General features: G+C 37.3%; 2 protein-coding genes across 4 annotated transcripts in view; one reads left to right on the top strand and one right to left on the bottom strand.

Annotated features, from left to right (window-relative positions):
* Positions 1–666: 666 nt before the first annotated feature.
* Positions 667–1,780, bottom strand: LOC127983839 (signal recognition particle 9 kDa protein-like). Its single transcript, XM_052586197.1, has 3 exons — positions 1,596–1,780; positions 1,302–1,370; positions 667–1,218 (listed from the first exon to the last, which is right to left on the bottom strand). Exons 1-3 carry the CDS (start codon positions 1,665–1,667, stop codon positions 1,099–1,101), a joined length of 261 nt encoding a protein of 86 aa, XP_052442157.1. The 5' UTR covers positions 1,668–1,780; the 3' UTR covers positions 667–1,098.
* Positions 1,781–3,840: 2,060 nt separating this feature from the next.
* LOC127984225 (protein enabled homolog) overlaps positions 3,841–27,435 on the top strand; it is an 88,895-nt gene continuing 65,300 nt past the window's right edge. Inside the window, exon 1 of one of the 3 annotated variants that reach the window (XM_052586768.1) lies at positions 3,841–4,162. In XM_052586768.1, the coding sequence (XP_052442728.1) occupies positions 4,158–4,162 (5 nt within the window). In that variant the 5' untranslated portion in view covers positions 3,841–4,157. Of the gene's footprint in view, positions 4,163–22,376; positions 22,541–27,435 lie in introns of those variants that run through there. The other 2 variants (XM_052586773.1, XM_052586767.1) reach the window with 2 other exon arrangements.

Below are 27,435 nucleotides of genomic sequence, written 5' to 3' on the forward strand. Positions count from 1 at the left end.
TTTATTGTAGTGCCAAATAAATACACATAAAACAAATGTTTTTACATTACACAATGTTGCACTGTGATTGTAGTTAGGCAATAACCTTTTTCTTCTGAACGTTCTAGAAGTCTTTAAAGATTAAACAAAATAAAACGTTTTAAAAGTAATTTGTGGAAGAGTATTATGCTCTGCTTAAGGTAAAAAACTGAATAGGTGCGGTAGAGCAATTTTACAGCTGATTGAAGCTGGTTGGGTTGTCTGAGGCAAGACACACATGTCTGTCTCTTATTAAACTAACATGTTGCCGCTTTAAATCCTGACAATCTTACTGTTTGGGATTAGGGTTTGTAAGCTGAAACATGACAGAGAAAGCTACTGATAGTTTACCCTAAGCAGATAGACCAGATTTTCTGTTAAAAGTATATTGTATCTATCATCCATCACAAAAGTTTCAGTAAATAAAAAACCGAAGCAATTAAATCGTTCAAAAACTACAATGGAGAAAATTAGCTGGTAAATTATATAACAAATAAAACTACTCCTTCACTCCACAACTGCTTTCTATCTTGTGTTTCAGACAGAAGTGTAGTCAAAACTCAAATGAAAAAAAAAAAAACGTCTATTTGAATGACATTTAAAGGCACTCATTAAATGTTTTACAGAGAGTAATACTTGAGAAGAAAGTTGAGAAAAAAAAAATAGACATTTATTAAGGTTCACTGTACATCATGAATAGACATACAAACTTCAGAACTGAAATTTTACTGTAATCTAAGAAATTAAGAAGGTCCTGCTTCAAAAAAATATTTTTATTTTTATTTTTGATGCAGTTAAAACTTATTTTCTCCAAACATTAAGTAATAGACCAAATGAAAACAGCGGTATAATCACTACAACGTTGTCTGTCCTCCAAACAGGGCCACAAAAACCGGCCTCTTGTAGGATGCTCTTGCGGTTTGCTCTCCAAACAAGCATAATATGAACATCCTCAGTATTAGTCAATAAACATCCCCCAAACTTCATCTCCAACCTCCTGTGGTTCTTTCTCTCTTCATTGTCAGTCGGACTGAGTAACAAACAACTGTCCATGCAATCCCAACGGTTCATTTGATTCACTCAGTCCGTCTCCATGGCTCCACTGTGGGACTCTTTGGAGACCATTAATCTCATCAGTTTCCCATGCAGTTTCTCAATCTTCTTTACATCTTGAGCCTGGTCAGTTTTGTACTGCAGACACTGAAAGAAAACATATAGTGAATATAACAACTTCTACACAAGACCACAAACAAAGCAGTCTACTTAAAAGGCTCAAAACTTACCACAGAATCATCTGTGACTTTCATACAGATATTTCCATCACAGTGTCGATATTTCAGAACCACTCTGACCTGAATAAACAACATTCACAAAACAGTTACAGTGCATCAGCACGTTTCAGGCTTGAATTCTGCAGCCATTCTCTGCTTGACACTTTAATTTAGGGGCACATATACACGATGCTTCTACGACACACCGATCACATTTCAACAGTACTAATAAGTTGCTCTTTGACTAAAATATGTGAACATGAGCTGTGCTTGTAGCCTGTAACTAAGAGGTTGTTAATTAATTACCTTCATCGGATCTGTCAAATAAAGTTTTTCTGCAGCTCGCGCAAACTCTTCCCACGTCTGATAATAAGGCATGATGTAATAAACTAAATATAGGGAATGTTATTAAATATTTTAGCGGCGAGGCAAAATACAGCTGTTTGAAGCAAAACCCAGGTGGCATAAAATATGGCCACCTTTAGTCGTTGAAAACGCACGTTGATTGGTCAGCAGCTGAACGCGCCAATAGAAAACGTGCACACTGATGCGTACATAACACGTAGGGTACTTGTTGGAATTGAGGGTCGCGATTGGTTTATTATAGGAATAGAATGCGCGAGTGACGTAAAACCAAGGGGCAAGGAACTCGACCGGAAGTTGAAGTCGGGTGGGGGCTGCCATCTTTTAGCAGAACTTCACTTGCGTTAGCATTCCCATTGACTCCCATTCATTTTGGCGTCACTTTGACAGCGAATAACTTTACATCTGAGGCGTTTAAAGACTCTGTTTGTCCATTATTTATTTCTAAAGATACACGACAATGTATAAAGGGCTCCATTACCCTCTATGTTACATTATGGCCCCGTATAAACAGTTTTTGTAAAAAATAGGCTAACGATTGCGTCATAACCACTCGGCTCGCTGTCGCATTACCGTACAGACAGGAGGAGAAGCTCGCAGGCAATTAACTTAATATGGCGTACTGGCGTTACATTTTAAAATACTATACAAAATAATCAATCAGAATACTTACTCCTGCTCACTCACGACAAAGAACTCCCCGCTCAAGCTCGCCGTCTCTGCAAGATTAACGATGGCAGTTTGCACGCACAGCCACTAGAAGATTTACATCTGGGCAGACAGGTTGCTGACGTCGTCAAGCTTCGTTTGAGTCTGCGCGTCAGAAACGGAAGTGCTAAAAAACGCTAAAACTGGGCTTCATTTGTCTCAATTGAGTTCCAATGGGGTCGCTGTGTCCATTTCTTTTACTGTCTATGCGTAAAACAAGTGGAAAGAGGGGCGGAGCTTAGTGGCCGCGTTGTCATGTGGTACTTGATACATTTTACAGCGCAGGTCAGGCTGGGCCAATCATCGTTATTTGTGATGACTGTATTTAAAATAATTTTGTAGTTCTTGCTAAATCGGAGTTCAATAGTTATTCTAGTTACATATCCATTAAAATAACAGCTTTTAAAAAACGATTACACGTTCTAGTTACACATGAGTCCTAGTAGGACTCAAAACGTCCTGCGATTTGAACGCGGCTCAGAAGATCATTTCTGGGGGCTTTTTGAGCCCCAGAGCGCTCCCTGCTGGTACACAACGTCCTATCCAAATACTCCCTACTTTCCCGTAAATATCCATTGAAAGGCTGTTAAAGTGACGTGTAGTCTAGAGTCCTAGAAGAGGAATAAATGAGAACTGTTTTACAGTATATTATTTGTCTTTGAGAACGATCGTAATTGTCTTGAAAAACAATATATGTGCAGATTGATGTGTTTTTTTTTAACGTCATAAGACTTTTAAAAGATGTACATTGCACATATAATTCATTATTGAAGTATTGTATTAACCTCTAAATATTGTCTGAAAAGCAACGATATGATACACAGAAAGAAAAACGAGAATATTGATTTGTTCAAATAAGCCTGCACACTAAACTCTGTAAAAGTGCACCAGTAGATGGCAGTGTATATCTTTTAAAAGTTGCATTACACACAACTTTGAATTTGTATTCCAAATTTATCCCTTTTATTTTGCCTTCAGTCATATACCCAAACCACATATTTATTCCCATGTAAGTACCACAGTTCAGAATCGGAGATGCACGAGTGACAGTGGTAGTTGATCTATCTAGTAAGTGAGATACGTGGATTTAACCCTGCTCAAGTCACACGGTTTGAGCACTTGTGATGAACCATCAGATCCATTACCTCTGTCATCAATGCGAGCACACTATTGGTTGCCTTTATGAACAGGTGACAGCAGACAGATCATAGTCAGATGACATACCCATGTCAAGCATTTTAAAATGGTGAAGGCTTGAATAAATATTATCAAATATAGTCTTTAATTATTTAGCTGGAAAGACGACATTGGCATTTATATATGTTACTTTTTAATTAATATTGTCTTAATTGATTAATTTCCGTTTTTTTTATCAAGAATTTGTGTATTCTTGTACAAATATTATATAGCTAAAAAATATATATGGGGGCGTGGCCTGTGCGTCTGTTGCGTGGTGACGTAGCCCAGTAAAGCTCTGCGTCGCTGCTGTGGCTGTAGAAGGGGATCCCAGTGGCACGTTGCCGCTATTAGAAGATCAGGCGCTTGCAAGACCAAACAGAGAATTATATTCTCACTTACATTTTTTTTGCGCTGCAGCATCCACAAAAGGGGTGCAATGTGGTAGATCATGTAGACCGAGTTCTTTTTTTAATTTACTTTAGTTTTTATTTTTTTACTTTGCGGGATAAAAACTATATCTTGTCCTGCGGCATTTCATTCATATCTTTTGTGATCAAGTGCGAACTTTGTAAACTCTCTGAAATTATATAACGCCGAACATATAGCGCAGAAATCACCATGAGGTAAGAACATTTTTTGTTTAATTTCAACCCAGAGCGAATCAAGATCACGATACATTGAGAGAGAGCTGAACATTTTGTACGTGCTATTTGCTATACGCGTTATCTTATAAATAATTCATAAACAAATAGTTGTTTTAAATGAATTCGATTCACTATGTGGATTGTCGTTGCATTAGTCTCTTAATTGATAGTATTGTTATAATTAATCTCTCAAATTTTCACTGCTAAATTGACCAATTAGTAAAATCAGGTTAAGCTCTGCTTCATACTTCACATCGGGTACGAGGAAAAGACGTGCATACACTTGCGTGCATTTCAGTTTAGAACAATCCTGTAAATAGACAAGTTTTGCTCTGCACTAAACTATAGAAATCCTGTTTGTTTAGGATTCATTATATAAGCGTATTCATGTGACACTTTTGTTCATGTTACAAAGAAAAGAAACATAAGTGTTTTAACACATTGGGTTCATTTCATATGATGATGCCATTTTAGTCTTTCCTCCTTTTATTATATTGAAATATATATATATATATATATATATATATATATTTCGTGTCTGTTGGCTTTCATTTTTTTATACACTAATATGCACTAGACTCTTTGTTAATAACTGGTTGATTCAATATTGGATTCATTGCATCACATTGTAGGCATGTTTCAAGTGTCTGGTGATCTTGTGAGAGCATGTGTTAAAATGTTCAAGCCTTGCTTTGATGATCAGAATCACAAAGTACTTCCTCCCACACTCCTGCTGAAGACACATGAAGAACAAGCCAGCTGTTCATCAGAAACGAGCTGCCCTTAAAGCGGAGTTCGGATGATGTGATGTAACCTTCCCCTTAGGTTTAGATGAATCTCTTCTGTATTATTTGTCCTGTCTTCCCACGAACTGTGGCGTTGCATAGTAAAGCACCTCAGATGTATGTGGGTTGCTTCTTGTGTCAAAAACAGGATTGTCTCTCGCTCAGGAGGGCGATTGAGCGGAGGCGAATGTTCATGTTTGTTAGCCATAACAGGTGTGGTTTGTGTGTTTTTAGACCCAGGCTGTTCCCCCTTACTTTTCACGAGCATGTGTTGGGAAGTGTCGAGCTTTTAATTGTGTGACACGACCATAGGTTTATTATGTGTGTGAGGAAGGAACCTGATATAATCAATCTTTCTGTGAATCAAATCCATTGATTAGCTTTTTTAGATTTGTTTTTTTTTCACTAACAATCAAAAGTTTGGACACTTTTTGTGGTCTTAAAAAAAGTGCTTAACCCTGCATTACCTTACAAAAATATTATTCATGTAGTTTTTAGCTTATGACCATCATAAGAACTTCATCAGTGCTGTTAAAAAGCATAATTTCTATTTTGTTGTTTAATAGTTGACTTTACTCTTTTCCTTAAATGTGGAAAAAGTGGTAGTAAAGAATGAGTATGTCCAGACTTGTGGCTGGTAATTTATGTTTGAGGCTAGTAACTAAGTTTAACCAACCCCCTGAAAGACTTGTTCCAAGATTTCCAAAGTTCCACGAAGTCCAAGTTAGTAACACTGCTGTCTGGTTCATAGATCATGAAAATAGCCACGTACTTGAATAATGTGGGTCATGTGTTTTCATTATAGTGCATGTTAACTGAAGTCTATCAGAATCAACTCAACTTTTGTCTTGAGCACTTTTGTATCTTTTCAGACAGTTTAGGAAAATCCAAATCAGGCTGTTCTGATCTTTATGCCCCATCAGGGCTTTGTAGAGGTGAAAGTGTCTTTATGAATTCATTAGTATGCTCCTGCTGTAACTATATACCATTAGAAAGGACTCAAGCCCCTTCAGAATATTCATGCCTAATCAGAACAGAATAATACGCGAGCACAATCATTTTGAAGGGGCCATTTAAAATTTTCTCTTCCTTTTCTTCTTATGTAATTACTCTCTTTGGTGGAGATTGGGGTGGTGGTGCAGATGAGGTAGACGCACTATCTCTCTATTACACCCTGTCACCCATTAGATTTTCCATTTCATCTCTCATTTAGATACAGAGCTCTCTATAAAAGTTCTTTATCTTTGACGTCAGTGGCTCAGACTCATCCTGTTGCACTCCTCACTTACCACAGACCCCAAGTTGTTTCTAGAGGGATTTAGATAAAGCAAAAGCAATCAAGAATGCATTTAATCATACTGGATTACCACTGATTTGTATTTTGTTTAAAGCGAGTTTATAATGTCATTGAATATCAATGCTTGGCTTGACATCATTTTCTTACCGTAATGGACTAAGTTTCATTACATGCAATGTTGCACACACAAAGTATGTATATTATTGCAATATACTTGCTTAGATTGTTTCTGTAATGCTGCATAGATTGATTTGAACAGTGTAGCTGAATTCAGTCGTCCTGTTGATTCTCAAGAAATGCCTCTCAAATGGAACATGAACTTACCGTTTCCATTATTATTCAGGTAACAGTGATGGCACATTTGCAACCAATATTATAAAAAAAAGATGACAGTATAATTTCCCCCAACGCTCATTGTTAGTTAATGAGACATTGAAGCACGATTTTAAGCCCACAGTCACTTAGAAATTTTAAGGGCTATAGCAGACGAAGCTTGCTTTTCAGTAGACGGATGAGCAACGAATAAGTGGGTATATTATTATTGTCTTGGTTTGATCTGCATTATAGGAATAATATTTTGGTTCTAGCCTAGTTCCGTCTCCATCATAGATATCTTTTGGATAGTCTGTTGCTATCAGACAGAACTAGTCATAAAATGATGGTGACCCCGTCCTTGAGTTTAGAGGAAGAAATGCCTGTTAGCTCCAGATCTGCATGTGATTGTGAAATCTTGCAATCTGTTATGGCTTTGTAGGTCCCTTATGAACAAATCGCTCAATGCTGCATTTGAGTAGTCTTCACAAATCCTTTATCATTGCTGCTTTTCTAAATTCAGTCACTTTGGGAGTTCATTTATTTTTTGCTATCACACCTGCTATCATGGCTCTCTGCAGCTTGAATTTTCAGTGAAAAGATTCAGTGGCAATCATCAAGTTGAGCGATTCTGATTACCTCTTCTGTCCGCACCGTCTCCCAGATGCTTTATGGCCACTTTAAGGCCGATAAGCCTTCCAGAGTGTTTAAAATAGGCTTGATAGTGTCTCAGATACACTACAGTTCCTGTTGCGTTTGCATAAGGCCTTGTTGTCAGGTAGCGGAGCACAGCACTGTTTTCTATCTAAGTCCTGTTTCATATTGCTAATGCATTCGGTGCATAAGTGAAGTAAAAATAATGCAATTTCTAGGTAACTAAAGTGTTTTTGTCTTTCTTACTGCAATAAATGAATAATTTAATCTCAACTTGGCAGTTGAGAATCATTACAAACTTGATTGTCGTAAAGTGCAAAATCTAAACTGCATAAATTGTTTGATTTGTTGAAATGTTGCAAAACCTGATACCAGTAATCGAATTAAAAAACAAAACAATAATTGGCTTTGTTTCTGCATGACTGCATTACATTTCTCTTAGTGTTTTCTGCTAAGTTTAGAACAGAAAGCATGGTAAAAACAAGATCAAGACTGAAACTCTTCTTGCACAGTGCTTGTGTGGTCAGTGTGGACTGTAATACCTGTTAACATGGGCACCAAAATAAATATGTGCTGCTTCTGCGTGTGGCGTGTACCCAAATGTACCCTCTTCACTATGCTGCTGACTGACTCTGCATCTAGTGTTGAGAGGTAGCACGAACCATCTATCTACCATATGTTTAGTTTTAATTGGGTTTATTTTGCTTACTTTGTTTCCTTACAGTTCTTTCTTTGTCTTGTGCTCACAGTAAGCACCTGTTCATAATCCAATGTAAGCAGCGACCACTGAGCTATTATTTAGGATTTTTCATTGGAAAAAGGCTTTAGCTTTTTGTCCATGGCACTCTTGAGTCTGGCCATACCAACCAATTTTCTTCAGTATTTATAATGCCTTAGATGGCTTCATCGTAATCAATACATGTCATCAAGTGATTAAGAATGATTTTCTACTCTGTCTAGATGCTATTTACACATCTCAGAAAGGCTAATAGTGATCTATCTTTAGACTGAAAGACACGTTGTCTCTTTTCCCCTAGAGGAAATGCATCATTTAACCATTGCATTATTTCCCCTTTAACTAGCTGCATATGCTACGCCAACCACAATTTATTCTCTTAATGTGGACTGGTCATGAATGTGCTTTTTTTTTTTTTTCTGGGCACCCTTTTTTTTCTAAATTAACTTTTATATTCTAGAGGAATAAGTCTAATTTTAGTGCATCGCTTTTGTTTGATGCATTTCAACCGATCCAATTAAAGTTCCAATTAAACTAAACTGAAAACTACTTATGGTTACTGACACATGACCGGTGCTTCTATCTCATGATCATGGAAATTGGCTATTATCAGTTTTACATGTGCCAAGTCTGTTGGATTGATTAACAAGAAAATATCAGAAGCATGTTGGGAAGGCATAACCAGTTGGTTAGCATTTCTTATTCGTGATCCCTTTCTCCAAACATTATGCAGTATGCATCGATGCCTTGGGGCCCTACTGTACTTCCTATGAATGGAACAATGCTACAGTTTTCCACCTTTTGGTGTTTAAATTGCAATCAATCAGCACTATTAATCAACAGCTCTGGCTGGAAAATTTATGCTGGGCCTATTGAGGTTTTTGACTTTAGGCAATGAAATGACGTGTTAAAAAATGGGACTAAAAAGCCTCCCAAACCTCAACCATTAATATCATGAAGTTCTCACCTTCACTTAACTGTACTCTAGGAAAACATGGACAGACTTGAAGTAGCAGCACCAGCATCTAACGAAGACTGTTGGCACTCAACCGAGCCCCTTGAGGAACCAGGTCTTTCGATTTGGACGCCTTCATGACTGGAGAGCGCGTGGTGCTCATCACGCTCTGTGGCCTTCTGGCTGCATCTCAACCTGCATCTACAACCTGCTTGCATTTTTCTAACAATTCTCCTCTTAGTGAAGCTGACCAACAAGAATCCCCAATGTCTGCATTCCGTTCAAAGTCTTAAGACCTTTTCGCTTTGAACAGATAACAGCATCTGAAGCAAAGATAAGATGTTTTGTGTGTGTGGGTGCGTTCGGTTTAGAAATCTGGCCAGGATCCCTCATCTTGTTTTCAAGATGGCATGCTACGCAGCACAACAGCAAGCGACGGATTAGTTACTGTCGTCCAACGGCCTCCTTTCTACCCCCGTCCCTCTGTGTTTGTGGAGCTGTTCCAGTAACTTGAACTGCTGTTCGGCAGGCACTCTACCTTTAGGCTGCTGTCGCAATAAAAAGACACTTTTCCGATGTGAAATTTGGGTTTGTAAGAAGCTTAAGGGGCAGCGTGTGGTGCTTGCACTTCGGCGTGCGGAGGAGGACATGGATGATTACTCTAATGTGTAGAGTGTTGAAACAGCTGTGAATGTTATCACAACATAGAATTCTGATGAGTTTGCACGGTTGTATAGCTATCTCAAAAAAGACTTGGATAAGGACCAGTCTTTATCAGCAAAATAATCCTTGCTATAACATCACGTTTTTTTTTCAAATCCTCAGTATTAAACATCAGCACTTTTTACATGGCTCTTTAGAGTTCTTGAATCTGATTGGTCAGTGCTGGTGGCATTTGACAGTCAGATGTTTCCTAATACTCCCAAACATCCATGGCAATAGCTTATATAACTGAAATCAATATAATCAAAATCAATGGTACTTTTACGTCTTTCATATCACACCAAAGCCTCACTTCTCATTTCCCACAACCTCTACTGACACCATCTTGTGCCTGAATGATCAGTTATGGTGTAAATAATCTTAGGGGACTTTAGAATTAATATAACTGATTATGTTCACCTTGAGTTGCTAACCCAAGCTGGTTTTCTTCAGAAAATGAAAAAAATCTAGTTACCACACGATATCCAACTAGGATGCTTTGGCAGAATTGAATGAATTTGGAATTTGTTGATGCACCGATGTGTTTTAATATAAACAAAAGAATGCAAAGCTGCACGATTGATAGAGGCTTTGAAGGTTGAGAGGCAATCGGTCCGCATTCCTTTTCGCCAGGCCCCCGGCCCCGATGCCCTACACAATGTAGTGCCCTGCTATTGTGAATAAAACATCTCCCTTTTGTGTGTGCAACAATAGAGCTCGACCCTGAAACTGGATTGTTGGACACTGGCTGTAAAACCTTCTCTGGCTTTTGTGGGCGTTTAACAAAACAGTCCTGAGCCAACTTCTGGATTCTGAAGAGTGTTTATCAAAAACAGTAAAAACTGCCCAAAAGTTTGGCCAAATCTGGGGATGAGATACTGTTATACCCCACTTTGGGACTTGGCAAAAATTGCCTACTTGAACAAGCACCAGTCCTCTTTCTTTATGCATAGTCGACTCTAATACTTGCTTTTTTCTATGCACTTTTCTCATATTTGAAGGCTTCATTAATGTCAGCTTGTCTCTCATAAAGTGTTTCTTTAATCATTCTTTGCTGCCTTTTATCAATATCAGATTGAATGTTAAGGATACATCTGCGTTCCCTATTTAATATGGCACTGCTAAGAAGCTTCACATGATCTTTCAGCTTGAATGCCATGCAGCGGCTCTGTGTCATGTGCTGCTAAAAGATCTGTAAGCACAGCCCTAATCCAGCTGCATGAATGAACCCAGCATTGCGTCTGCCTTCTGCCCACCTCAAGCTGTGCCATTCACAGCACACAAGCCAAGAGAACATCCCTGAAACAAAAAACAGCATCACCAATGTCCTAATCTGAATCACTGTGCTAATGGCACTGCCTGCTTATGCAAGCAATGGTTCAAAATCTATTGTTTTCAATGAAGGTTGGATCATCTTCAAGGTGCCACAAACTCAAAAGTGGGATGGCTGATATGCCATGAGATTTGTGAGGTTTTTGTGGGGGGAGTTATCTTTGGAATGATTGTCTTTTGTTATTGGTGTTTCTCAGTGTGTATGTTATCACTGTGAAATTGACTAGAAGGTTTGACCTTTATTATACGAGATCTCTCTTTCCATGATACTTAAACCTTTATCTTCAGGAATGACTTGTTTTTGCTGTGCTCCAGTATTGTAACTCGAGATTTTTTTCCATTTCAGCACAAAATAGCTGTTGCAAGGACATTGTGTATTATGAAATGTTGGTTCCACTTGAAGCTGCCATCAGTTCATCTCTGAATGTGCTTTAAACCGTGACCTCCTTGTCAGCTCTGTTAAAATATCTAAACATTGTTAAACCGAGAAAAATCTACTGGAAGCAAAACTGTTAAGATATTGATTCTTGTTTTCAGAGAATGTATATGAAGTATTTTTCTCTGTATTGTTTATTACAATTTGATACTTGGGAAAGACAATGCTTCTGAAAATAAGTTTCACTTTATCCAGTTTTGTTTAAAAATAATTTTCTAATGGACCAAAAAAGAAAAATCTGATTAAGAAAATCAAGATTACATTTTTTTTTTAATTCATTGTTCATTACTACAGCCATTTCTTGCCCAAAAATCTGATGCCCTTTCCTCCCAACTGTTTTTTTCTTTTGTGCATGCTGGATATATTTTAGTGAAGTGTAATTTTTAGTACATCAGCTAAATGTGTATCATTATTGTCTCTGAATTGTTTATGTAAGTTTCAGCATGAGGAATAGAACAGCCAGTAACTTTTGTTGATCTTTCTGAGGACTAGCTTTAGTGTAGATCTTTAACAGTAAGTGTGGAGAATTTCTGTTGGCACCATTTAATTCTCTACATCAGTACTCATACAATGTCCTGTGGTTGACTAGTGGGCAGAAAGAAGCACATGTCAGCCCTGGGCTCAAAGACCCTTATTGCAACAGATGTTGTGACTTAAATGCAAGGCTTTGCAGAGGTTGGTGGAGTAGTGTTTGTGTCTTTTAATGTAAAGTATAGAGAATACAAGTGCAGTCCTTTTTTATTTTTCTTCGGGATATTTTTTGGGAGGGTTATCTAGTTTTGTAATTGACTTCCCTGGTCCATGTTTTTTCATCTTCTCTTTGGGATTCAATATAACGGCCGTTCTTTCATTCATGCAAAGTCCTCACCCTTTTTTCTAACCCCTTTTGCCCCTGTTGGTCTATGGTTGGGAATCTCTCAGTGTGCTTGTACTGAACAGGTGGTCTCTATGTTGACCCATCTGTCCGAGAGAGAGCAGCTGTCATCTTTATTACCTCTGAGTGTTTTTCTTCTTGCTGTTTTCCTGTAGTCTGTGGGTTATGTTACACTACTTCTGGTACTGGGATCTCTGAACTCTTTATTTATTGTTCCAGGATTAGTGTCACATACTCTCTACCTGTGTTATCTACTACTTCTAACAGAGGGCCATGTTTACATATTCTTCATGTTTGTTGTCAAGAAAGAAAAACAAAAAACTGCTTTAAGAGATTTTTTTTCTTTTTGAATTTTCTGCAGTTCCATTACTATAATGAAAAAATAAATAAATATATGTGAGTGTGTACGTGGTATTAGGGATGTTCATTACAAAAAAAAAAAAAAAAAAAATATATATATATATATATATAGGGCTGCACGATATTGGGAAAAAATGACATTGCGATATTTTATTTTTCTGCGATTTTATATATTGCGATATGAAATCTAATAAAAAAAATTCTTACAAACAAAAATGGGGTGAGCACACTTACATTCTCATTTTAAATTATTTAAAACATCGGCACCATCATCTCAATTGATTAATATGGGCGAGGGAGAGAGAGCAAGACAGCGCTCGTGTTGTTTGAAGACTGTGAGCGTGCGGCCAGGGTGGTCGTGGTCGCATTAGAAGATAATGAAGGGAGACTTGCAAAACGGACATAGTGTTTTCATATGGATTACTTTCTCACAGATTATTTGTTTTCGGCGGCACTTGTTTAGTTTAAAAGTAGACATGTCAGGCTTTCTATAGATATCTCTCAAATGCAAATGTATTCTCTGCCAGTTTTATTTCTTTAAATTGGTTACCAACAATTGGTGCGTTGCCATTACAGATTTGCGCAAACCTTTGGTAATGCTTTATAAATGTTGATTAATGACGGCATTTCCATTAACCGATGTTATGCAACAAAAAAAAAAAACATTCTCTCTCACAAGAAGTCATGGCAATGGAATTTGGTGGGATTTCGAAGGATTCTGGCTATATTTAATAGGAAGTGTTACAAGTGTATGCCTTCAACTTAACAAAAGCAGCACGGCGCAGCTCATATAAACACAAGCATTGACTACAGTTGCCAAGATCAACTCCGGTGGCCGTATCAGAGCCACGCAGATATGTGCAGTGTAAATTGTCTAAGCATTAATGGCAGGGAAAGCCCCTTACACTTGAGCTCGGCCACATTTGAAGTCTTTCTTGGAGGTTATAGTACATTGAAGAATAATCATATGACATTTTACATATGCCATGTCACCTGTAAAAAAAAAAAAAAAAAGTTTCAATTGCAGTTTTGCGAAATAATTCCTTTTTTGAATTACCCAAAAACCCACCTCATGTGAGCATGAACACTTTTTTTTGCTAAATATAGGAGCTTTTGCGAAATTTACGCATTTCCATTAGACTTATATTCTATTCACAATTTGAGTTTGCTCAATTTTAAGGGTGATGGAAATGCTATTGACGTGCCAGAATTGAAGGTTGTAAAACAGCTGAAAATGTTTCAGCTGTCTTTTTTCTGTCTGTCTTTGTGTCAATCCCAAATACACTTGCAGCAGTGGGTGAAACAGGTGAGCCTCAGTCAACATCAGACAACCGGTCCTTGCCTTTCATTAGGCATCAACAGCAGAACCTTCTCATAACTGTTAGCCCTATCAGAGAGGGTTAATAAAGACTAACAGGGTGTCATGGACAGATGCATAGAATGATCCAGAGCACCAGTATGTGCTAGTTGTTGTTTGTCAGGTGGCCAGTATTCTGTCTTCATGATGCATTTGCTTGGACATGATCAGATTGGTTCAATTAAATCAATTACAACTGCCATCACACAGCTATATATGTGTGCTGCTGGTCCTCTGGGGCTGTTTAGAGGACAGTGCAGTTTCTCTGCTCCTGTTGGCCAATGGCAGCACATTAAAAATTTGGTGTAGTTTCATTGCGGCATCCAGCCTGACTGTGTCGCACTGTCAGAATATTAACCAGCACTCCTACTTCTCCTTCCCTTCTTTTCTTCACAAGCACCCCATCCTCCCACCGGCCATGTGCTGAAAGGGCCTCTAGAGTGTTTTTGTGGCACGTGGCCAGCCCTGGAGTGAATATGTGAAGAATTTCTCTGCTTCTCTCTCTTTTTTTTTTATTTGATCAGTGTTCTCTCGCCTGTCCGCGAGGGAATATGGTGCTCGGCGCAGAGCGAAGGAAGAGCTCTAGACCCAGAGCTAAGCAGCTCGTAATTAATAGAAGTTATGATTTAAGAGAAATGAGACCGTGAAAGGGTTCCTCACGTGGTCTTGACACGTTCTGCTAATCAAAGGCGCTATTGAGATGAGAAATATCAAAGTGGTTTTGTGCAAGAAAGATATCCCAATATGCTTTGTTCTCAATATATAGAAAATATTTTCTATATATATATATAGAAAACAATCTCTTTTTTTTGACCATTCGTTAATTGTTTGCACCTTTTGTTATTTAGACATGAATCTAATTTTATTTAGTTTTATTATATTTGATTTCTAAAACTGATGTCCCGTTTTCTGAACTTTTTCACGAAACTAATCGTGAAAGGGAACACAACAATAAAAATGGTTATTGATCATTTATGCAACAATATATAGTAAAACTAAGCAGTATGTATTTTTATCAAAGAAAATGTTAATATATGAAAAGTACTACACAGAGGCTTTCGTTAATTGTTTTTAAGTGATGGGGAATTCGTCAGCTTCTCTGATCTGATTAGTGGTGATGAATTAAATGTATTTGTTGGTCTGTTGTTTGGTACTGAGAGATAAAAAGTTAACATCAGTGTTTTTGTCTTGAAGGGGTCAGATTTCTATTTCCAGTCACATATTTAAGAATAAAACCCTCTTAGAAGCCTATGATGGAGTGAGATGGTGTTATTTTGAAACCAATTACTATCTAAATCAATTACACACTCCATAGGGTGCAAGAAGAAAATGCCAAAATGTGAATATGTTTGTGTTCCACTGAGGAATTTTTCTTTTAAGATATCTTGAAAATGCTCGGCCTGCAGTCTTGCTGAACCCCCCCCCCCCCCCACCCCCAAGCGGACTCTTTGGATGACTTGAGAGTTTGAGCTGACTTTAAGAGCCGTGCAGCGCGCAGCGTGATTAATGACAGCTTGCCCATTAAAGCCATAGAGTTGTTGAATGACTGGATACACTCTTTTTAGTTTCTTTCAAAAACTCACTACAAAGAACACTTGATGTAACCGCTCAATCTTGAGGGTGAAAAACACTTCATAATGCTTTTTATGAAGATCAAATTTGCCACTTTGCTGAACGTGTTATTAATGTGAATTGCACGATAAGCCTTCACTCTGACATCTCATGTTTTATATTCTATCATCGCTATGCAGTAGATACGGATAATTGACCTGTGTGATGTATGTAGCACTGAATGGAGGGAGGATGTAAGGTCATGAGTGAATACAGGTCACAGCTGTCCCAGGAGACGGCAGAGGGGTTTAGCATAGGGCCAGGCTTGGGTCACTTGGCTGCGGCTGACTTCTGCTTCGTAATTAAGGTCCTGCGGCCTTGGGATTTAATTAAACCAACTGCTGCCAAATCAGTTAGCATTATTGTTTAATGTGCCTTGGATCACACTCTGTCTTGTTTTACTTGTGATCTGGATGTTTCACTTGAGGGTATTTTTTTTTCTTGCCCTGCTGACTATGCCTGGGATACACGTGTCAACAAAGGGTCTATATTCTGCACTTTTGTAGTATTTAATTTTTTAGTATCTTATTTATTTGAAGTCATTTGTAAATTAGTTAAGGTTCCTTGCACCATAAGCAGTTTCACATACCTCAGACCTTGCATATCCTTGTAGTTTAAGTATTATTTAAAAGTCTGGGATAGTTAAGACTCTTAACTATTTTTATTTTTTTTAATGAAATTAATTCAGTAAGGATACATTTAAATAAAAACTATTAAAATTAGGGATGTAAAATATTATTTCCATGATCGATCGTCGTTTAAATTAACGATCAAGGAATCGATTAATCGTTAACCATAATGCTGCAAAATTGTCTATTGCAGTGAATAACGATTAACGACCAAGGAATCAATTAATCGTTAACCATAATGCAGCGAAACGGTCTATTGCACCGGCATGGCAGGATGAGCAAAAGCCCCGCACACACAAAACATTTCTCACTTGAATTAAAGGGGTTTTAGTCTGAATAAAATGCTAGTATCAGGATTCTAAAATGAATCGATGTGATTATGATCATTTCATAAAAAGAAGCGAGCGTGCGGTCATTTTACTTTGTTGACCGTTTCCTATCCCGCAAGGAGACTGCTAAGCTAAACGCGCCTCTTTAAATGGTTTTGTGGTGCTCGTTGTTGTATTTTAAAACCCAATTGCAATGTTTTCAACGAACATATGGTATTTAAAATAAAATGATCCCAAATGGCGCGCGTGTTACTGCTTTGCACATTTAACTGCTTACATCAGCGCTGCTGCAGCGAAACAGTTTTTTAGGCATTGTTTCTTTTCCGAAATCTTCATAGTCTAACCCTTTTATTTCACAGGTTTATTTTATTATCTTTCACTTTTAATCACTGTTTTCACATCTCTTACTGTGGTAAAGAAATTATTTAAATTAAAATTAAATGAAAGATTTCATGAATTAAGAATTTGTTAGAGTTATAAATTCGTTCCCTTATTTCAGTTAAATCATGGGTTATTTAGGGAACAAAATTAACAATTGGACAAAATTGGACAATTGCCACAAATTAATAAGTCGTAGGAACTTATTAACAAGTTGTAGGAATGCATAGACTATATGTCCTGTCACTGTGTCCCACAGCCCTGCAAAGTGCACGATATGAAACAATTATATGTGGAAATTAATTAGTTACTACATTTCTATTGATTTATGTTGAAGAACTTTTATGTTGTTTCTATTTTAATGTACTTTTAAAGTTTAAATCACATTAAAAGCTTAATTTGTACATTGTGAATGAATGATGATGCGTTTATATACCGTAACTGTCACTCACAGCCGCTCGCACGTGTTCTGTGCACGAGCCGCATACAGCCCAAAATTAAATAGTTTAACAGACCATCGATAGCTTTAATCTATTGCACATCTTATCGACAATCGATCACCGATTAATCACTGACATCCCTAGACTGGAGTAATAGCTGCTGAAAATTCAGTTTTGCTGTCTCAAAAATATTTAAAAAATTAAAAGAAAAAAGTTTTAAAAGGAAAAACTTTTAAAAGAAAAATATTATTACCCAATATTGTTTTAATTGTATTTTGATCAAATATATGCAAAATTAGTGAGCACAAAAAATATTTTCTAAAAGCTTTAAAAAACATTCTTGACCCACACCTTTTGAAAGCTGATGTATTTGATTCTAGTTATGATCGTCTTAACTCAGAATTCTGGCATGGTTCAAAAAGTCTACATTTAAAGTTCTTTTTTGTTTCTTTGTTGGTTTCTTTGTGGTTGAAGCGTGCTGCGCTGCTTTTGTACTCTGCATCAGTTTTTTTGTGTCCCATGAGTGATAGCCTGAAGAGGTGGAAAGTATGCAGTGAATTATTATTTTTATTATTCTTTTTTTTTTTTTTGTCCTCTTTGGAGTTGCCTCTGCTCATACTGATGAGCTCAACAACCCAGATCACTTAAAGTTCCAGCTCTGAGTGGAATGTGGAGACCCGCAAGCTTCCAGATCTCTGACTCCAGAGTTATTCTCTGAGTGAAAAATGGAGAGCAGGGGGTTAAGGCAGCTTAAAAGGCAGCATGACTCATCACACGCTGATTGCCATGTTTGGTACTGGAGCGGCTCACTCTCACCTCCATGTGGACTTGATTACCTCAGTGAAAGCGGGAGAGAAAGACTCAAACACATCCCTGGACCTGGAGGGGTAGCAATGAGAACATTATTTCTGTTTGCTTCAGAGTTTATGCTATGCCTTGTCATTATCATAATAAAAAACTTCAGTTGCACGTGACAGATGCCCTTTTGTGTTGTGGCTCATTATCATTACAATTACATATCAGGCAATCTACTGCTTCGTCTCATTATATTGTCCATTTCATTTATTTACACGTGAAATTGTTTATGACTTTTGGCATTGATTGCAAATCTGTTCCTGCTAAAATCTCAAACCATCTCTCAGTATGTTTACTGCGAAGTGAACACTCACGTTCGCAATTTAGTTTAAACTAGCAGTGAAGTTTTCACTGTATTTGTTTCATGCGTGTAAATATGGAGTATTTATGTTGGATGATGATGATGATGTGTTTGAAAGAAGGATAGATTATCCCAGTCTCATGGATATCAGTGTGGATTCCTCTATTTTAATTTTTTTTTGCGTGAGATGTTTCCTACAAGGAGACTAGGGCTGCACGATTAATCACATGTGATTGTCATGCGTGTCTCGTTAGTAAAGCCGGTTCTGTGATTAGCGGTAAATATCCATCGCCTGCTTTCAAATGGAGCAGCACTTAATATACAGAAGTTCGCTGACAAGCTACACAATATCACGTTCATAACTGCATGCGATTCATCTGCGATTATGAAGCAGTATTGCGTAGCTTGTCAGCGAACTACGGCTCCATGTATTAAGTGCTGCTCCATTTGAAAGCAGGTGATGGACATTTAGTACTAATCAAAGAACCAGCTTTACTGACGAGACACGCATGACAATTGCATACGTTTAATCGTGCAGCCCTAAAGGAGACATATCTTTTGTGTACAGTGCCAAAGAATCGACTGCACACAATCAATGCAATGTATCAGTTTTGTGGTCCAGAACAATCAATATTCTAAGGTGTACTTGATCAATGGATCTTGTGTCCTGAGTTAACTGGGTAGGTAGCTGCTCTAAGGCAAACCAAGTAGAGTCTTGGGACTTGTCAGGTTGGTATTTGTAGTATTTATAAGCTTATAATGAAAAAACTTGATGTTAACGTCGATTTGAAATAAATTATGAAAAGTATTTTATTTATTAACCGTTTTTAATATAGCAGAACTTTTTATTTATTTATTTTTTTAAGAAAAAGCTTACTTGCCTTGAAATAAGAATTTGTCACATTGCTCACTCCTGGTGTCTGTTATTGAGCAGTTTGGCCCAGATATTTCACTTGTCCATGACTTTTTCCTCCTCTGTCCGAACATTTTCTACATGATATTAAAAGATTTAGGGATTATGCTCTCAGCATCACTGAAGCACTAGATCCTGCTTTTACCAGTTGAAATCTGCTGGTAAGCTGAGTGACAGAGCACCGAGGGCGACCTGTTGTTTTTTACGTGACCAGGTTGGCAGGAGCCGCTTCCCAGCCTAGCAAAACGTGATTTTGTTCCATGTGACATCCAGATATTCTTTGCTTGATTTCAGCCTTTGTTCAGTTCATTATTATAAGTTAATGCATTAGGTGTCATGAACTAACAGATAACTATTTGGTTACCTAAATATATATTCATTTGTCTTAGTCATTGAGGTGAGTAAAGGATGACAGTAATGTCATTTTTGGGAGAATCAACTTTTTAACTCCTGTTAGTTCATAATACATTAGCTTGCGTTAATTTATAGAACTTTAAATGTAAAAAAGTTTTAGCAATGTAAACAAGATAAAAAATGCTGTAAATGTATTTTTCATTACTTCATGATAATTCATGAAACCTTATTGTATAGCGTTTCCAAAGAAGCTACTGGAATATGTAATGCATTAGGCAAATAGTTCTGATGCAAGTTTGTTGACAGGGAAGGTTTAATTTTCCATTAGAATATTCACCTGATTCCATGTAACAGCATCTCTCTGTTCTTTATGATACAGAAAGGAAAGTGCATGTGAAAGCGCTATCCATCGGCTACTCCGGTTGTTTAGAGATCAGAATGCAGTTGGCCAGCGGCTGCGGTAGAATTTCCTGAGAAACTGAGCGTACAGCTGAATAGTCAGCACTTTGTCAACAACAAGACACAAGTTTGGCAGCTGATACAAGAAGGCCACAACCTGACGTCTATGTTTCTGCTCAGCAGATCAAAATTACCCTCTATTTGTTTTCTGTCAGGGACCGAATTGTTTATGTTCAGAAATAGTACACTGATATTACATTTTTTAAATTTATTTATAAAAATATATTTTTTTGTACAAAGCAGCACCAGTAAAACCCAGTGGTGCCACCTGGGGTTGGTTGATTTGCCCCATTATTCAGAGCATAAAAACTGTGTTTCCCATTGATCTTTACCTTCACGTTGTTGTAGCAACACCCCGTCGCTAGCAAACAACTTCTTGCCACTGAGGGTTTTATTTGAGAATTCCGATCAAGCTCTGCCAGACTCCATGCTTGAGTCACTGTATTGCTCCTCAGTTTCTCAGTAAACACACACAGGCCCTCGCTGTGGTGGCTAATATGGGATTTAACCCAAGCCTTACTTGCTATGTGAAACACCACAAAAACGTCCAACAGTTCCAAACTAGATGTGGAGGAACTGACTTTGGCTCTCCTGAATGTTTCGACCAAATCCCAGATAGTCTGAGAACAGCAAAAAGTTTTGGTCCCTTTTCTTTCCAATCCCCTCCAAGTCTATCGGTCCCATCTCTTCAGATGGATGGACGGGGCCAAGTCACCATAGAGACAGGTTCAACAAATGGCCAGGATTGAAAGGTTAGCTTGGAGAAAGATACAGGGTTGTCTGTATTTTAAGGGATCTATTTAATAGTGGCTCTCTGTTTGGATCCCAGCTCATTCAAACTTGCAGTTTGGTTTCGGTGGCCTGTGCGTTCTCTTTCAAGGATAGGCTTTCACCGCAGAGCTCCTCTCCATGGTAACTTTAGAAAAGCCTCTGCAGACTGAAGGACTAACCCCTTGTTTGCCAGTTACATCACTACGCCATGTACTGAGGGTACTTACTTGTGAGGAAATAGACCTTAAGGGTTGGAATCTTTAGCCTCTTGTTCCTTACCACTTGGAGCATTGGAAAGCAGAGTTTAGTACAGAGTTTAGTGCTATTCAGAAATGACTTGAGAATTGCCTTTTAAATGTAAAGTTCCTCAATTGAATCGAGGCAAATTGAATTTTAATGCAAAGTAGGATCAAAATACATTGTATTTCTTAAAAATGTTAAATAGTGAAATGTATTAAAACAAGATGAATTTTGTATGTGGGCTTGATAAAGCTTTGTTTGAAAGTTTTGAAAAAAGTTATTTTTAATAGATCGACAGATAGACCGAACAATTGATAGAAAGGAATAAAAGGGGGATCGAGAGGATGGAAAGAATGATAGAACAAACAACAGATAGAATGATAAATAATGGATGGATGGAATGATGGATAAAGCAATAGATAGGAAGGATGGACAGAGCAACCGATTAAAAGACTGGACAGAACAATAGATGGTAATGACAGATGGTAGACAGAAAGAATGATAGATCAAATGATGAACGAACGACAGACAGACTAACCTTAACCTCAATTAACCTTTCTGGACCAGAGTGAAAGAAACATTACTTTGTATTGCATTTCAGTGAATTGCTCCTGTGAGTCCAGGTGAACTTCTTGTTCAATGTGACCATTTAAATTCAAATTCCAACTAAGTGAGCCTATTCTTAATTTTGTGTGACCCTTGTTACCACAGGATCATTTCATATATGTAATATGAGCTCTAAGGGCCTTAAACTTGACCAAGAACTATTATTCAGCGTTAACAGTGCATTAATTTCAAAGCCTGTGGTTCGCAGCCCACTTGTGCCCTTCATGCAAGCATAACTTTTTAACTACTAGTCGTCATTCGTGCTTGTTAGATTTAGTATACCATCCCATCTGGGTTTGATTTAATGGACAGTAAATGAACTGTCACTACTCTACTGCCCCAGTTGGGAAATGTATGAGAGACATGGGGTGAAAGAGAAAAGAAAATATCAGTGAGCTCATGACACCCTTCAGTCAGCAGGTTTATTTTGGGGAGAGGGGGCATTCTTGAAGGGACTGCCCAGCCTGCCTGATTTAGCCCTGAGGGAGGGGTCCTAACGGCGAAGCTTGTCCCAGCCTCTTCTCTGAGTCCCACAGACCCGTCAGGCGTCTGACAGCTTCGAGGACACCTCAGACTCCGAGGAATCTTTGGACGACGCTTTGGAGAAGAACAGGAGTAGGAAGACTCACTGCGGGTGGAGGTTTGGATCACGCAGCAATGACACGTGACGTGTAAGTCTCCAAGAGAGTGCTCGGTTGAGGCCCTCAAGATCTAGTGGACATGTAGAGGATTTATTGTATATGATTTCTGGATATTTCTGTATCATGAACATATGGAAAAGTAATCATGCTTGATGTCTTTCCTGATAACTAATCTTGGTGTTCTCTGAAGTCTGAGTAAAAATAGAGACTATAAACCATACCCTCTGGCTTGTGCTGCTTAGGTTAGAACTTGAGGTAAAAGTGGCTTGAGGTTATCACTACAGCAAGTGAATATTAAACTCAACCACCTTATGTTAAATTTAGGATGGGCAGAGGTACCAACCTAATTATTTTTAACCCAGAGATGAGCGTAGAGCACTAAAATAGAGAGTGCTTATCAATCAACAGTTACAGTAGCTTATACAGTAAGTACCGTACATATACAGTGTGTGTCTGTGTGCATATATATGTGTGTTTATATATATGTGTGTGTGTGTGTGTGTGTGTGTATGTGTACATATATATATATATATATATATGTATGTATATGTGTGTATGTGTTGTGAGTAATGAGTTTGTTGGATCATGTAATAAATCAATGGATTATAATACACTTCATCATGTGGTTTCTCCACACACAAATTAACAACTCTCCAGCATGTGCATGTATTCTTAACAGATGGGGAGTGATGTGTTTTTTTTTCTTTTCATCACCATCTATGTAAATTAGCTCAGCAGTATAGTCGGGGACAGGTTTTTCTGTCTATACAGTTTAAAACTGTTTATTCAGTATCACCGTATTATGTGCTTAATATGTTTCTCCCTGGCACATTTGCCTTTTTGTCGCTTTGGGTACTGAGACACTATTTTCTGTAAAGCTGCTTTAAAGCAGTTTGCATTGTGAAAAGCACTGTACAGATACAACTGGCTCTTTTAATTTGATATTTGACATCACCTGTCAAAGTGGTTTCTGTAAGACTAGCAGGTCTTACATTTACAAATAAGATAATATTGGGGATGGAACATATTGGATTGTGCTGATTATCCGATATGCTGATATTTTTCAACTTCCTTTTTTTGAAAGATGCAGTATTAACCTTAACATTTTATTTTAAGATTTAACATTTGTAAAAGGTCAAAAAAAAAATCTTGTAAAAAATCTTTGAAAATTGAGATCATAATTTAAAAAAATATAACATTAAACAATGAATAAATCAGTGTATATAGAATTAATTTACAAGTGTAATGTTTGTGATTTTTTTTTTTTTTTGTGTAAGCTAAAGCTCCTGACCTTCAAATTAAAACATAGGCTACTCATAATTTTATGCCATCAATTACTGCTTTATTTAATCAGAAACCGTCTAAATGTTGATTGGTTATTTTGCTTTTATTTCATTAGAAGTAGGCCATCAGCTAATGAAATAAAATTCCTAACTGAGTGGGCATTAGGATCTGATCGCTACACACCCTGTGCGTTCATGTATTCCTCTTATCGGCAAGATATATCGGCATAATTTTTCATATCGGGCCGATGCCGATAGTTACATTTAAAGCCATTATCGAAAATATAGATGCATGTTATGAGACAGCAGGCGTCTGGCATGTGCAGTCGTTATAGTTTGCAGAGCTGATTGAAGTGATTGTCGAATAAGTCACCTGGAGCCATATGTGTTTGTTTGGGATAGTGATGCTCTGCATGTTATGTATGTCTGTACTGCAGTAAATCATTAGCATTTCTTGCTTGTCCTGCTTGGTCTGTTCTACCCCTCGGCATTGCAGGCGTCCCGGTTCAATTCTCTGAAAAGGAACTTAAGTTAACATCTCAGCTCATGACCTCTCGGAGATGCCTTGACTCTGTACATAAGGTGAAACCTTTGTGTTTTTAAGGAAGAACGAGTGAATTTGTTCAGTGCCGCATTACTTCCCTCCATTTGTTATTCTGAGGATGATGTGTGGTACTGATCTGGGGATTTTTCTGTCTGTCTGCTTCTGAGAGTGCAGAGAACACAAGAGCCCCATGGCCTTCTGCTGTTCTTTTTCCACATTTGAAGGGCACAGTCTTCATTCCTTCATCTTTTTGAAGTGAAAGTTAAAATTATTGTTAAGAAACAATAACTGGTTATTATTCAGAGCTGTTATACTAAAAAGAATGAATGAAAAAAAAAAAAAAAAAAAAAATATATATATATATATATATATATATATATATATATATATATATATATATATATATAAAATGGATGTGAGCTGAAATCGAATCCAGATTTGTAAAGACTGTAAGACTTTCATATTTAGTGAAATTACAAACTCGGCATACTGATGAATGATGAATCAGTATGACATCTTGGCTTAGTGGTGATCATGTATGGTCATCTGTTGGTGAACTCTTAACCTTTTGTTTGCTTTTGTTGGTATGTGTTGGTATGAAGAAACTCTGCTGTCAGCACTTTTCTGAGCTCTGTTTAGTCTAAGGGCGGATGAGTGTATCCTCACTACTTGAGATGATTCATGATCTTTCTACTGCTAAGGGTTATACTGCTGTATTGGCTTAAAAAAAAAAGTATTGTGTGAAGCAATCATGACATCAAAACCTTTAAAATATGCTGCAAGAATCCGTGAAGTCGATGTCTATTATAGCATTGCGTAAAAATGTGACATTGAGATGGTTGGAATGTTGCATGATATCCTGCTTAGACAGACAGACTAGGGTCTGGCTCTGTATGTCTGCTGTCACATGTATTAGAATATAGCAGCATACTGGGAGGTTGTTGCTAGGGGCAGGATAGAGTGCTTGCATATGTAAATGTAAAGGCATTCACATGTTTTTCAATTCAGATTTGAGCAGCTCAAAATTTGGATCACAGTTAGAAGTGTTAAAATACCTCTAACTGTAATTCATAGTGCATCAAAAAAAAAAAACACACATATATATATATATATATATATATATATATATATATATATATATATATATATATATATATAGAGGGATTTTCATTTTAACCGTTAACCCAACTTTGACTGATTAGTACAATGTTAAACGGTTTAAAAAGTCTTTTATTTATTTATTTTCAGTTATTTATCAAAATAGAAAGTTTGCTGCATGGTTAAAATATGCTATGCTTATTTTAAATCTCGTCTTAAACATTTTTATTTTCGTCTTGCCTTTAACTGGCTGAATTTTATGATGGTAATGAACAGGCTACATGGTCAAGGTAGCAAAGTTTAACTTTGTGCACACATACAGCGCCAGCTCAATCACTTGAGTTTTTCCTTCTAACAGTGAAAGCAGCTGCTCCTTTTAGTCAGAAATATAATCAGAATTGTAAAAATTTTCTTAAGTTGTAAAAAGCCTAAAGAAAAGTAGGATATCGGTTTCTGCTGTTTGTTTCCTTTCTTGCAGCACCAAAATGAACCGAAACTGCGTTTTTTCGTTCATTTTCTTAATTTATTAATTAAAAATATATTTCTCGTATCGGCCTATTTATTTGTTATATACAACCTAGCTTTATTATGTTTTTCTCCACTCACAGAATCGCTGCAGGTGCGTGATGTGATTTGACGAACTTGAATCCTCATGTTCTGCGAATTGCTGGTTTTTGCGCATGTAAAATTGATCCCCAGGAAACAAATGTTAGTATTTTTAATGGGTCACAGACACGGATACTTTCTAATTTAATTAAATTCAATTAAAATAAATTAAAAATTAAAATAATCTTGTCGGTTAATGGTTAATAAGTGGTTAATGAGCGTTGGTTGTTGGTTAGAAAAAATAACCAAAATGAACATCCCTAAAGTGTGTGTGTGTATATATGTTATATGTATGTATGTGTGTGTGTGTGTGTGTGTGTGTAATATATATATATATATATATATATATATATATATATATATATACACATTAAAATATAATTTTACTCAATCCAGTAAAATTACTGGCACAGTAATGGTATCATAGTATCTTATGGTCATATGAGTCAATAAATCTAGTCCTTGTCTTTACATATATTTACATCCCAAATAATACAACATCACTTAAAGATACAACTAACACATTATTTTGAACATTAAGTGTCCATATCTAAGTAAAGAAGTTTTAGAAAGTGCAAACCTTCTGTACACTTATCTGATTAAGCACTTTGACTTTCTATGGAGAAAGAAGGACACTCATATAGTGTCATAGTATTTTTCAGAAAGGGACAAGCCCTGACTGGTTCTATGGCTGTTTTGCCACCGCCTGCAGAGGCATAAAGCTTGAAAAGGTGGTGCCAGGCCTCCTGTGGACATGTGGTTTATAAGCAGAGGTGTTGCTTGTATCCTCCCATGCACCATGTGTTCATCTGATGCCGGGCTCAAGGTTTCTCACTTTCAGCCTGAACGACTTCACTGCCCACTCACGGGACCTGGTGCTTCCAGGTGGCTCACTCAGTGCCTGACAAGTCTGGGACTGCCGACTGCAGTCTACGTGAGACTCCGAAGGCCTACTTTTGCTGTTAAAGTCGGTAGCTTGTTGGCCCACTGCTCTCTCAGCCGTAGTAGCTAATTGATTCCTGGGTAATTGCGGTGAGCTCTAAACGTGAGAGCTTGCTGTGACTGTGCTTGATTTGCACGTTTGCTCAAGTGCAGTAACATTTAGAGGTTTGAAAATAGTTGTGAGGTTCCATCAGTGACATGGAAAATGCGAGCGAACATTTTCTGCTTTCAGCAATTGGTTTAATGGTGTTGAGCGGTAGGCATTTTAGTCTTTACAGGGTAAACACCATATAATTTTTTCAACACCACTGCAAATATTGTAGAATATAATAATGTACCATTTTATAATCATAATAATAATAATAATAAAATACTGCTTAAAAATAATTGTAATCTTTAGTAGTAGTAGTAGTAGTAGTAGTAGTAAAAAAAATAAGAAATTTATGTTTTAT

The sequence above is a fragment of the Carassius gibelio genome, chromosome B20, assembly GCF_023724105.1.
Source record: "Carassius gibelio isolate Cgi1373 ecotype wild population from Czech Republic chromosome B20, carGib1.2-hapl.c, whole genome shotgun sequence".
NCBI classification, from domain to species: domain Eukaryota; kingdom Metazoa; phylum Chordata; class Actinopteri; order Cypriniformes; family Cyprinidae; genus Carassius; species Carassius gibelio.

Coding starts and splice junctions, on each gene's coding strand:
- LOC127983839 (XM_052586197.1), bottom strand. CDS start 1,667: ATGCCTTATTATCAGACGTGGGAAGAGTTTGCGCGAGCTGCAGAAAAA. Junction 1,371..1,595: donor ATTTGACAGATCCGATGAAG/GTAATTAATTAA, acceptor TTGTTTATTCAG/GTCAGAGTGGTTCTGAAATA. Junction 1,219..1,301: donor AAGTCACAGATGATTCTGTG/GTAAGTTTTGAG, acceptor GTTTTCTTTCAG/TGTCTGCAGTACAAAACTGA.